General features: G+C 44.5%; 1 protein-coding gene across 1 annotated transcript in view; it reads left to right on the top strand.

The window, feature by feature from the left end:
• The first annotated feature begins 5083 nt into the window (after nt 1-5083).
• Raver2 (ribonucleoprotein, PTB binding 2) overlaps nt 5084-13467 on the top strand; it is a 79884-nt gene continuing 71500 nt past the window's right edge. The window contains exon 1 of the mRNA XM_028778757.1: nt 5084-5299. Within this exon, the coding sequence (XP_028634590.1) occupies nt 5084-5299 (216 nt within the window). The remainder of the gene's footprint in view (nt 5300-13467) is intronic.

The raw sequence follows: 13467 nt of genomic DNA, 5'->3' as shown, positions 1-13467 counted from the left end.
GGAGGGGGGGGGAGGGGAAGGGAGGGAAGGAGAGAGACAGAGACAGAGAGACAGAGACAGCTGGTTTATTCACTAGACTTGACTTCAAACAACAGTTCATTTGGAATAATTTGCTGTAGATTTTGAAGTCAATAGTGAACCAGCCTCTGGGAAAAGACGTGAAGCAAATTCAGCATCATTTATATCACCCAGATCACCGCTTCCCAGGGCTGCTCTGGGGTCCCGCTTGCAAACTCATTAATGGCACATAATTATAATCATTATAGGATTCTCTCCCGGTGACGCCTGGCCCTTATCAGTCAGGACACTTATTGTACTGTTTCTGTACACGCCTGGCCCTTATCAGTCAGGACACTTATTGTACTGTTCCTGTGCCCTCAGTAGCTTTATGTATCTATTGTTTACAATTACCAGCCCTTTAATAGATGTTTGTCAAGGAGACGGTACTCATTTGGGTGAATATATGTTCTGAACCTTAATGAGTGAGTCTGGATACAGCACTTGTTGAGGCTATTCTTGGTTCTTGCCCACTTTGAAGACTATCCCTTTCAAAGTCCGCAGCTCTATAAACCTGTATCACTTAGGTATAAGATGCATGAAATTTTAAATTCGAGAGAATAAAGTTTAAAATAAAAATGAGATGGTTTTGACATCAGACTAGTGTTGATTCGAGCTGAGAAAGAAGCATTTCCTTGCAGTGTTCCTGATGGGAGAAACTCAAGAAGACACTTCAGCGTTACATTCCCAAATCGTTAACATACGTTCACTCCTAGGGCAGAAGTCGTCCCTCTCCTTTGTTCTCTGGAAAAGCAAAGGCCTCCAAATATAGTCACAATGATGTTAAACCCAGAGCAGATTACAGTAGCTTAAAAAGTCTACTATATCAAAATTAGTGAAGCACATACAGTAGTTCTTATTATACTACGATATACAGCCCCAAATGATAATTTTTAAATACTGGCAAAGAAAGGCTTTCTTACGATAGTCTGTGGTTGTGCTGTTAGCCTGGCAGGACCTGGAATAACCTAAAGGTAAGCCTCCAGGCATATCTACAAGGGATTATCTAAGTTAGGTCAGCCTATGGGCATATGTCTTAATTGCTGTGAAGAGACACCATGGCCACAGCAACTCTTATAAAGGAAAACATTTAAGTGGGGCTGGCTTATAGTTCAGAGATTTAGTCCATAGTTGTCATGGCAGGAAGCATGACAGCATCCAGGCAGACATGGGGCTGGAGTGGTAGCTGAGAGTTCTACATCACAATCAGTAGGCAGCAAGCAGGAAGAGTCACTAGGCCTGGCTTGAACATCTGATACCTCAAAGCCCGTAGTGACACACTTTCTCTAACAAGGCCATGCCTTTTTCTCTTAGATTTATTTATTTCATTTATATGAGTACACTGTAGATGTCTTCAGACACTTCAGAAGAGGGCACTGGATCTCATTACAGATGGTTGGGGGGCACTATTGGTTGCTGGGAATTGAGCACAGGACCTCTGCAAGAATAGTCAGTGCTCTTAACTGCTGAGCCATCTCACCAGCCCATGGCCACACCTCTTAATAGTGCCACTCCCTATGAACCTATGGAGGCCATTTTCATTTAAAACACTACAGCACACCTGTGGTGTTTATCCTGTGTAGGAGGAGCTAAGGTGGGAGAAGTAAGGAGAGGAAGAGGAGAGAAGGAAGAAGGGAGAGGGGGAGACTAGAGAGAGGGGAACATGGAAGCAGATGTGTATGTGTGCGTGTCTCTAGCAGTCAAAGGTAGTTGGCATATCTAGGCTGGGTATTGGGTTACACCTCTGATTGTGTGGTCATCTTGTTATCGAGCATTATCAAACATATAAAGCTACTGGATAATCTAAGCATTAGCATCTCATTTGTACCGAGCCCGTGTGGATGGTCTGGGCTAAGCCCAGCCTTGTGGAGACAGCGTGGAAGATTGGCAGAGCCATCTCCCATGCTGGTGTCTCGTGGCAGAGCCGGTTCTCTGACCGCCTGAGTGGACGACCCGAGCTGAGCAGCTACCGCGCAGCTCCTGGCCGCAGGCCTAGGCTAGTTGGGAACATGGTGGCTGATTAAGAAAAACCAGATTGAATGTGGATGATTTAAATATCTCTCTCAACAATCCTGATTCTATTAATAAAGGTGGGAAGACCCCTGTGTTAGTTTGCTTTCTATTGTTGTGATAAATATCCTGACCAGAGCACTACAGAGAGAAAAGGGCTTATTTCATCTTATTGTTTACAGTCTATGGTTGTGATGGTTTGTATATGCTTGGTCCAGGGACTGGTACTATTAGGAGACGTGGCCTTGTTGGAGTAGGTGTGGCCTTCTGAAAAGATGTGTGTCATTGTGGGGGTGGGCTTTGAGACACTCCTCCTACCCACATGGAAGCCAATCTTCTAGTGGCCTTCAGATGAAGATGTAGAACTCTCAGCTCTACCTGCACCATGCCTGCCTGGTTGCAACTGTGGTGGTTTGAATATGCTTGGCCCAGAGAGTGGCACTATTTGGAGGTGTGGCCTTGTTGGAGTAGGTGTGTCCCTGTGGGTGTGTGCTTTAAGACCCCTGTCCTAGCTGCCTGGAAGTCAGTCTTCTCCTAGCATCCTTCGGATGAAGATGTAGAACTCTCAATTCTCCAGCGCCATGCCTGCCTAGACACTGCCATGCTCCCACCTTGATGATAATGGACTGAACCTCTGAACCTGTAAGCCAGCTCCAATTACATGTTGTCCTTGTAAGAGTTGCCTTGGTCATGGTGTCTCTTCACAGCAGTAAAACACTAACTAAGACAATGATGATAGGAAATCAGGGCAGGAACCTGGAGACAGGAACTAAAGCAGAACCACAAAGAAATACTACTTATTTGCTTACTCCCCACGGCTTTCTCAGCCCACCTGCCCAGGGGTGGCATGGCCAACAGAATGCTGGGCCTTCTCATATCAATCATTCATCAAAAAAAAAAAATGCCCCACAGACTTGCTTATGGGCCAATCTGATGGAGGCAATTCCTCAATCAAGGTTCTCTCTTTCCAGATGATTCTAGCTCACGTCACGTGAACAGAAATACTAACCAGGCACCCTGCTCCTGTGGCGTTCCCACTCCCTGGCTGGGATCCTGAAGTGGAAAGAGAGAGCTGAGAGCATGCACTCACTGCTCTCTGCTCCTGCGCATGGATATCTTGTGAGCAGCTGCTTCAAGCTCCTGTCATATTGACCTCACTGCTAGGATGATCTTGTCCTTGAACAGTGGACTGAAATAAGCCTCTTCTCCCTTAACTTGCTTTGATTGGAGTTTTGTTTATGCTGTTTGTTTGTTTGTTTGTTTGTTTTTGTCAGAGAAACAAGAAAAGAAGCTGTCATGTTTATAAGGTGCACTTCACTTTAACCAATTAAAAATGAACTGAGGCAATACTGGATACATTTACAGCATTTGCCAACTGCTGTCTCTCTCTATAGTCCCAGAACATTTCTATTGCTTCACCGGGATATGTGAGCCAGTGAGGCCATTGTGCTCCATGACCGCTCTTCTCAGCCCTTGCCTAGCTCTTGTTGTTTTTTTTTTTTTTTTTTGGAACCTGATAAGAAGAATCATACAGTGTGTGGCCATTGTCTCTATCTTCTTTCACCTAATGATCTGGAGGTTTACCTACCTTTTGGCAGCCGTTGCCTTCCTCTTATAGCTGAACAATATTCCACTGTGTGTACTGTAATAGGCCTGTTGGGTCTTCACTCTGTGTCTATGGGAATAGAGCTCTAAATCCTGGGGTACTGCCCTGACTCATTTTAGTGATACAAGTATTCTAGAACAGTTTGAGGACTATTAGCCGTAATTTTGGGGTAGAGCGATTACAGATGACTTAATTTATAATATTTAGAACATTAGGCTTAATCAGGCCACATTCCTTTTCTTTGTCTGTAATGTGAAGAAAATAAGCTTTATCTAATTGGATTTTTAAGGGAAACACTGTAACATACTTAGAAATATGTGGGTGGCACCTGTTCAGTACTGAATTCATGATTTTATTTATTTATTTATTTAGTGTGTGTGTGTGTGTGTGTGTGTGTGTGTGTGTGTTTGCTTGAAAGCCAGAAAAGTGCCCTGGATTTCCTGGAGGTGGAGTTACAGGTAAGTCATGTAGATGTACAGGTGAGTCATGTAACTTGGGTACTGGGAGTAGAACTGTGGTCCTCTGCAAGAGCAACAAGTGCCCTAAAGGGATACACTATCTCTCCAGCGCTTTCATGGTATTTAAAGCACTTTCCTTTTAACTGATCACTTGGTGGTGCCTCCCCCCCCCCCCCCAGTGCATTTTCATGGGGCACACTTAAGTAAGGTGCATATTCTTATTTGCTAATGGTCATTACAGCTGGTGCTAGTCAAAGGATATTATATTTTGTAGATCTCACTTTAAGTAGGTATATCTTTACACAGTACGTCTCCTTCCAAGTTTCAATTCCAACAATCAAGGAACTTATTCTCCTACCTTCTGCCAAAGCTGTTTTAGTCTTTGTTTCACCTTGGATTTGTGTTGCAAATACAACTAGCCAGGTTCCATCTTAGGCGGCATAGGGACCGATGAAAGACACTGATTTCTTATACACAACCAGGAAAATTTGTTATGCTCAGGTCTTACTAAATATACCAAACCTTCCCCCAGAATCTTTTCTTTTTAGATAAACCTCATGTGTTATTTTTTTCATCGAAAACATAAACTTTGCCAAATGCGCACTTCTTGATGTATCAGAATTGAGGCCAGGAGTTCTCTGGGCTGTGGCGCCTGGGGCCCTCGGGTTTGAGAGGCGAGGGCAAGAGCATCGAGCTGGGGGCAGTGTTGTTAGGGGTTCGAGTCCCACCACCTCACTGCGCCCTAGATTCCGCAGGTGTCCCGCGGGGAGGGGGCGGAGCATCTTGCAGGGCGTGTCTCCGGGCTCCGCCCCTCCCGCGTCGGCGGCTGCGGCGCCTCCCCCGCCCGCGCGCCCTTGCTCCGCGTCCGGCCCGCCTCGCCCCCGCGCGGCCTCTCCGCTTGCTCTCCCGCTTTGCTCCGGCCTCTCCGAGTCTGCAGCGGGGCTCCGGGAAGATGGCGGCGCGGGGAGGCGGCGCGGGGGGCGCGGGCTCGGGATCCGGACCCTCTGCTGGGACGGCGGGGGAGGCCGCGGAGACCGCGCTGCGCCCGGGGGAGGTGGCTGCGCTGCACCCCCAGGAGGTGGCTGCACGGCTGCAACGGATGCGACGGGAGCTGAGCAACCGGCGGAAAATCCTGGTGAAAAACCTGCCCCAGGACAGCAGCTCTCAGGTATGGGCACCGGGCCGGGGTGACCTGGCCGGGCTTGGGGACAACGCAACCCAGTAGAGTCTGGGCTGGTCCTAGGAGAGGAGGAAGGTATGCGCGCCGAGCCCAGAGCCCTTTGCCTGGACGAAGCCCTTCTGCGGCCAGTGAAAGCAGCGTGTTGGGAAACTGAGGCTGGGCAAGACAGAGCGGCTCGTGCAAGGTCAGGGGGTTCTAGGGTTGCTGCCACGTCTGGTCTGTACTTTGTGTTCCCTTCAGCCCAAGGCGGTGTTGTAGGTGAAGGCGCGTGGTGGGGAGCTGAGGAGCTCAGATTTAGGGGACTGGCTTCCCAAGCCCCTAGAGAAGGGAAGGGGTCCCGCGTAGGGTGTTGGGGACTGGATTGCCACGGGGACGGGGTCACGGGAAAGCTGGGAGAGTTCTTCTGCAGAAGCACTTGACCAAGTTTGTATGAAACAACTTTGCTCCGCTTGCTAAGGCCGCAGAGAGCAGAGGCTGATACTGTGCCCAGCAGAGTCTTGCAGCCTTCTGCCAAACCAAGTATGGCAGGATTTGTTTCTCAGTGCTTGCTCGGAGTTTAAAGTTAAGCAGCTCGCTGTCTTTAATCCAGATTAACTGTTGCTCTTGGATTAGAAAGTCTGAGTCGGTTTAACTTTTTTTTTTCTTGATTGCAAAAGTTAAAATCTTATTGTAGGAGCGCTAGAGAATTTTCCTGGGATTCATATTCATTCATTCTCATCCATAGTCCTCTTTCCTATTTTTCTCTCTCTGTCTTTCCTTCATTTCCTCTCTTTTCTTTCTTTGAGACAGCATGTTAGGTATTCCCAGGCAGGCCCTGAATTCCTGATCTCCCTTTCTCCACCTACCATGTGTTGGGATTTCAGATGTGTACCACTGTCTCGGCAAAACAGTCAGTCTCTCTCTCTCTCTCTCTCTCTCTCTCTCTCTCTCTCTCTCTCTCTCTCTGTATTACACGCAACACTCTACCAGCTGAACTATAGCCCCCCATGTTGTCCTTTTCCCTTTTCTTGTGCACAAGGATGCACATGCGTTTGTTTTTGTTTTTTTATCAAAAACATGAAACAGTGTAGCATTCTTTAGGTTTCCTACAGGTGCGGATGCTTGTACATTTTACATGTAGATATTTGAATATGTAACTGAGTGTGATGATCTGCCCTGATAGGTAGGACCACAAAAGGAACTTCATAAACCCACCCTCTTCGGCGGATTTATAAAATTCCTTTTGTGAGTTATACAGAGTTGCAAGAGGACTGACAAGTGACAGTTGCGTGTTCTCTGTGACTTACAGAATATGACAATGCCTGCCTCATCACCGTTGGTAGACTTTATGTAGATACCATAAACGTGAGCCTACAACCTCATATTTAGGTGGTGGCATCTCATCATTCAAGATGTGGCACAGTGCCTCTGTCAGGTGGTGGTTTTGTGTTGCCACCTGAAGGGTTCTCTACCTTGGAAAAACAGCCTTCCTGCTCAGGAATGGCGAAGGTCTCCATGGAGCTCAGAGAGAGGGGGCTTGGAAGAAGCAGATGGCATTGCTACAAAACAAAGAAGTATCGACTCTGTGACAGACAATCTAGAAGAAGATGGAGAAGTGTCTGGATTTCCTCTGCAGAATGTCAGCTATTTCTGTTGTAACATTTCCCTGCATGAAGTCTAAAAACACTTAATGCAAATTCAAGGCAGTTCTGTATGTTCTTGCTTTGCTGTTATCTTTTGCATTTCTGTTCCCAAAAGAGATGGAAAAGAAACCCAAGGGTCTTAGGAACTATTTCAATCCTACCTCATCTATATGCTGACAGAAGGCTTTCAGAGACTTACATCTGTGATTGTTTGGGGGTAGGGACATATTTTTTTCCTCTGTTTTAAACTTACAATTACTCTAAATCTCAGGATTTTTCTGTAAAAGTAGCTAGTTTATTTGCATAAACTAGCAAATAAAATTGGTTTAAGCTAAGATGTCTCAGTGAAGTCATTTAAATTTTGCACCAAGCTCAATTCTTATCCCTCCTCCCCCTTTTAAAAAAAGAAAAGAACTGGAGAGATTCACACAAAAGTTAGAACGGAGCTGCCAATCAATGGTTAAGCAAAGGTCTCGGAGCTGCCAGTCAGTGGTTAAGCAAAGGTCTCCTGACTAATCCAGCCGTTGATCGTTTTCTCTAGTAATGGATAGAATAAAATGGTTTGATAGTTCTGATACACAGTTTTGAAGTCTAAACAGATCAGTCTTAGATTCCACGTGAAGTATGTTGGAACATGTTCTTTGTCCCTCCCACAAGTCCCCTCGTCCTCAGTACTTGTATTAGTTTTGCTGGTTTTCTGTTCTTGTTCATAACTAAAAAAAAGGCAGTGTTACATAAGTAAGCAAATTAGGTGTAAGTATGTTAACTTCTAAAAGATAACAAAAAGGAAGTCCAATAGATTATTTTTGTGTAATAATGGATGTTTTTACTTGTCTAGTAAAATTCATTTTCTATGTTGTATTTTTATGAACATGTTCAGTTATGACCTCTTTTTTCTTTTGGGTTGTGTCTTTAACTTCCCTTCACAATGTCTGATTTTTCCTTAATGACTATATTTTGATTTCAACTTAGTAATCAAAGTTTAATTTTATTTTATATCTTTTCATCAGGAAGGATTATATTATATTGCCTGAACTGAAACTGCATACTTAACTGTTATAAAAATATTGTATTTAATTATTAATCAGATACTTGAAATACTCTGTTTCTAGATGAGTTTGTGTATTCACTCATTTATTCTAAAAGATCACATTAAGGGCTGTCCTCGTTGGTGTTCTGTTACTGTGATAAAAACCACAACCAAAAGAAAAAAACAACCAAACAAACTAGGGTTTATTTCAGTTTATAGTTTATTGTCCATTATCAAAGGAAGCCAGCCAGGACGGGAATGTAAGGCAGGAACCTGGAGGCAGGAACTGGAGCAGAGGCCACAGGAACACTGATTCTTGGCTTGTTCCCTATGGCTTGTTCAGCCTGCTTTCTTCTATAACTCAGGACCACCTGCCCAGCGGTGGCATTACTCGCAGTGATCTGGGCTTTCCCATATCAATCCTTCATCAAGACTTGCCCACAGGCCAACGGAGGCAGTTCCTCAGTCGATGCTCCCTCCTCCTAGATGAACCTAGCTTGTGTCAGGTTGACAAAAAACTAATCAGCGTAATGACTAGTTCTCAAATTGTCAAGTGCAGAGAAGCCACTGTTTGGTACTTGGTTAATAGTAACCTGATAATTTGTTCTTAACATTTCAAAAACATGGATATTTTATTTTTAAAAAGTGTGTGTGCATATGTATGCATGTTCAGGTATGTGTGTGTGTCTGCTCACAGGTGAGTGCAAACATGTTCACATAAGTATGTGGAGGCCTGAGGATATCTTCAGGAGTGCATGTGATTGTACATGCATGGTCTCTCTCTGACACACTTTTGTTTTTTTTGTTTTTTGTTATTGTGGGTTTTTTTGTTGTTTTTGTTTTTGAGACAGGTTCTCTATGTAGCTTGGCTGTCCTGGAACTCATGATGTAGGTTGAGCTGGCCTTGAACAAACAAACCAGAGGTCTGCCTGCCTCTGCCTCCTGAGTACTGGGGTTAAAAGCTTGCACCAACACATTCAGCTCTAATTTTCAACTATATATATATATATATATATATATATATATATATATATATATATGTTTTTAGATTTAATTACTTTGTATTTTATGTGTATGGGAATTTTGCCTACATTTTTTTACACATGTCATGTGTATGCCTGATGCCCACAGAGATCTGAGGAGGGCATCAGGTTCACCTGGAACTGAAATTAGTTATGAATGACTATAAGTGTCTGGGTGGGTGCTGAAAACTGCACCTCATTCCTCTACAAGAGCAACAAGTGCTCTTACTCACTTAGCTTTCTTTCCAGCCCCTCCTCCACATCCAGCTCTTCTGAGGCAGAGTCTCTTATTGGTTGGGAGCTCACCCATTAGTTTGGGCTGACTGGCCAGCAAACCTCAGTGTTCTCCTGTCTCCGCCTCCCCAACAGTGGGATCGAAAGAATCTGTCTGACATTTTAGGACTGATAAAGCAAGCACCTTTCCGACTGAGCTAGTTCCCCAGCCTCTAGGGAATTTCTTCTTTTTCTTTTTTTTTCTAAGAATTATTTATTTTATGTATATGAGTACACTGTACCTGTCTTCAGACACACCAGAAGAGGGCATCAGATCCCATTACAGATGGTTGTGAGCCACCATGTGGTTGCTGGGTTGCTGGGAATTGAACTCAGGACCTCTGAAAGAGCAGTCAGTGCTCTTAACCACTGAGCCATTTCTCCAGTCCCAGGAATTTCTTCTTAAACATAGCTCTTTAAAATAAAATTTTAATTTCTTTCACATATTTGTGTAACATTTGCAATGACAGCCAATAGCTTCACAGTTCCTGTGATTTAAATATTTATAGAAAGTATTTTTAAAGTGAAATCTTTCGCAGTATATGCATGAAATACCTTACAGAAAGACAGACTGTAACATCTTGCTGGACCTCGTGGCACAGAGCTGTGGTACGAGCTCCTTGGGAGGCTGAAGCAGGGACATTGTAAGTATAAGACCGTCATGGGCTACAGAACGAGTTTCAGGTCCAGCCTGGGCAACTTAGATTCAATCTCACAATTAGAAGGTAAACACAGATAGAGTTGGGATTATACCTCAGTGGGAGTGTGCTTGCCTAACAAATGCCTGGGTTTGATCCCCAGCACTGGGGGAAATAAAAAATAAATAGTATACATAAGCACTCAGACATATATGCATATTAAAGTCTTTATGTTAATATTACTGTGCAGTCAGTCAGACCCTCTCTGTAACTTTCTGCCATCTTCTTGGCTCTTTTGTTTACCCAGTCCCAGCTTTGGATCAGGTCTCTTTACCTTTTGAAGAGCTTGTTATAACTTTTCAGTTTGTCACTCCCCATCTCTTATGTCTTAGCCTGTCTTTTATATAGTATCACTGTGTCACTTGAGAGGAATCTCGTCTCCCTTTCTTGTTTAAAAAAAAAAATCAAAAGTACAAAATCCTGGGCTGGGGAGATGGTTTGTTGGGTAATACACCTGTTGTGCAAGTGGGAGGACTGCAGTTCGAACCCTTAGAACCCAAAGCTTAGCACTCAGGAGACGGAAACACAGGGGCCCAAGGCAAGCTGGCTAACTAGATTGAGCTTTGGGTCCAGCCAAAGATCCTGCCTCAGTAAACAGAGTGGCGAACAGTTATGGGAGATGTTCAGTGTCAGCTTCAAGCCTCCATAAGCGTGCCTGCCCCTTTCACATGAACCTGCACACACATATACACACGACAAAGAAAAAAATGATCCTACAGAAAACCATTGGCTTCGTCTTCCCAGGACCAGTTCCTAAACTGTTCATCACAGTAACAAACAGTGGCTCTCATTTAGACTGTTGTGAGAGGAAAGCTGGGTAAGTTTTGTGTTCTGTCTGAAAATTTCCTATTTTATGTTCTAGCAGGACCACTGAATTTAAAAGTGATTTAGAGTAACTTTATCACAATATGTTCTTTTTTCCCCTTAGATTTGACACTTAAAGAAAGTGTTTTTAACCCTATGGCTTTCCACAGCTTCTGTTCTTTTGTTGTTGTTGTTTTGTTTTATTATTTTTAGTTTAGTGTATATTTGCTTGCGTGTATCTATGTGCACTGTGTGCATTCCTGGTGCCCAGGAGGCCAGAAAGAGGTGTTAGAATGCCTGGAACTGAAATTACAGGCAGTTAGTTGTAAGCTGCTTTGAGGATGTCAAAAACCAAACCCAAGTTCTCTGTGAGAGCAACAAGTGTTTTTAGCTACTGAGCCATCCCTCCAGCCTCATAAATATGACCTGAATATTTTGACATGATAGGACGGAAATCTAAGATTTATGACACCTTCCCCTCCACCCCATGGCATTTGTAGGTCCATCCATTCCCATTATTCTTGCTCTGGATTCTAGGCAACCATTCATAATTCCAACCCCTTTTACCCTCTTTTGGCCTTATCAGGCACACACACACACACACACACACACACACACACACACAGAGTAAAAAACTTAAGTATTTAAAAATATTGTATTTCTCTAAGTTACATATTTTTTGCTTGTTATCTGAGAATTCTGTCACATTTCCTTTTCTAATGTAGTTATGCAGCGTTAACTTGTCTGCTCTAGCCGCTTGGTGTTCATTACTCCATTCCCAGTGTAACAAGGCTACTGAAAACTGTTAAAGAGACATACTTCTGGATTTCTGGGGCACCACAGCCTCCTCAAGTTTTGAGTGTTGGCAGAAATTCTCAAAAAGTGTTTCAGAAATGCTATTCTGTGCTGTTGAAGCTAAATTCTACAAGAGTATTTTGGGGCCTGTATCACAGTGCTCTGCTAAGAGCACGTACCAAACGCCTCACATAATCGAGAGAGCAGGCTCCAGGTGATCTGGAGAGCAGGTTCCAGGTGATCTGGAGAGCACGCTCCAGGTGATCTGGAGAGCAGGCTCCAGGTGATCTGGAGAGCACGCTCCAGGTGATCTGGAGAGCAGGTTCCTGTTTCTGAATAGGTTAATTCTTCTATGTGGCTCTTCACAGTGCATCCCATCTTTTCCGTAGAAGGAATATGTTGGCAGATGTTTAGTTTTGCAGGTCCGCGTTTTAACATCTGTTTAAATTTGCTTGCTCTCTGTGGGTTGGATTTCACCAGTTACACAATACCATCTAAGCAGCTTTGTGCAGCAGCTGGCTTTCGGTCGCCAATCCCAGGTGCGCCTGTGTCTGAGGGCAGGCCTCCAGAAGGGTCATGAATTACATGGAGTTGTCTCTAAAAACGAGACTTAGAAAATAGGGGAAGCTAAATGAAATCAACCCTGGTTGGGGTGGTGGTTTACAAAGGGGTTCCTGCTGCTAACCCACCAGGACCCCCCCCCTTCCCTTTAGTTATGTTTAGCTCTCTTTAGCCTGGTGGAAAGAGGCAAGCCAAAGAGTGCTAAACTCTTAGAAAAAAAAGAAAGAAGGAAGGAAGAAAATGCAATGGATACATTTGGTTGCTTTAGTTGCCTGCACACAGTGGCCTTACTTGGAAGGGATAGTGTGCACCAGGAGGGGAGGTAGGAGGCAAGTGGGGAGATCAGACTTCCTAGAACACTTGGTGCTCTCTCTCCTTTGGGTGTTGATTAATGGTTCCCTGCGGGACTGCCCTGAGGGGCTGGGCACTTGTTCTTTAGATCTGCTCCACACTTTTCTTACCACTCTCAGGGGCTAGCCTGTGCTCAGAACTGCTCATGGAACGTACAGGGTTCTCTGTCATCTGGCTCCCTCTCCCTGGAATCATAGGAGATAAGCTCACCTGGCTGTTCGGAGGGCTGACTCTATTAGCTGTTTCCTACACAGTGGCTCTCCAGTATGCTAACATACCTGGGACATCAGACCATTCCCTCTGTCACCTTAGGCTCAGGTGTAGGGAACCATAGCTAGCTAGCTACAGGATTTCTTTAATCCTTTGTAGGTTGTCTCTTAAAAAAAAAAAAATCTCTGCAGTTCTTTACTTTTTGTTTTTATCGGTATGTATTCACAGAACCAAATAACTGCCCATTATCCTTTCCCGCTTGTCCCGTCCACTGGCCCCTTCCTCTTCCCAATAGGCCCCAATCTTCCACATCTTATACAGTCACTCACTTTTCAGTGCACTGTTTTGTTTTTTTTTTTTTTTTTTTTTTTTGTTGAGAAGTGGATGCTATTGCCTATAAGGAGATGAGACCCCCTTTTTCTTGCTTTTCTAAGCAGCACCGAGCTGTCCCTCTCACTATGGCGTGGATGGGCTTCCTCTCTGTTTGCCTTAGAGAAGTGGCAAAAGCCCAAGGATCTGCTCCTTCTCCTCTGCCTGAGGAACTGGTTAAAAACAGGCAGTAACTGGACCTCAGCCCATCTCTGCCCCATAGCACCCTCCCCAGAGTGATCGTTCAGCAGGGTACAACACAGAAGCCAGGAGGCTGAGGGGGCTCAGTGGGCCAGGCTGTTTGCTCCTAGGCCTGGCATCCACACAAGTTGTGCATGTGTGCACATGTGTGCATGAACACACACACACACACACACACAGAGACAGACAGAATAAATAAATGTAATAAAAATTTTAAAAC

Source organism: Grammomys surdaster, unplaced genomic scaffold, assembly GCF_004785775.1.
Source record: "Grammomys surdaster isolate TR1022 unplaced genomic scaffold, NIH_TR_1.0 341, whole genome shotgun sequence".
NCBI classification, from domain to species: Eukaryota; Metazoa; Chordata; class Mammalia; order Rodentia; family Muridae; genus Grammomys; species Grammomys surdaster.
This window is presented reverse-complemented; position numbering and strand designations above follow the sequence as displayed.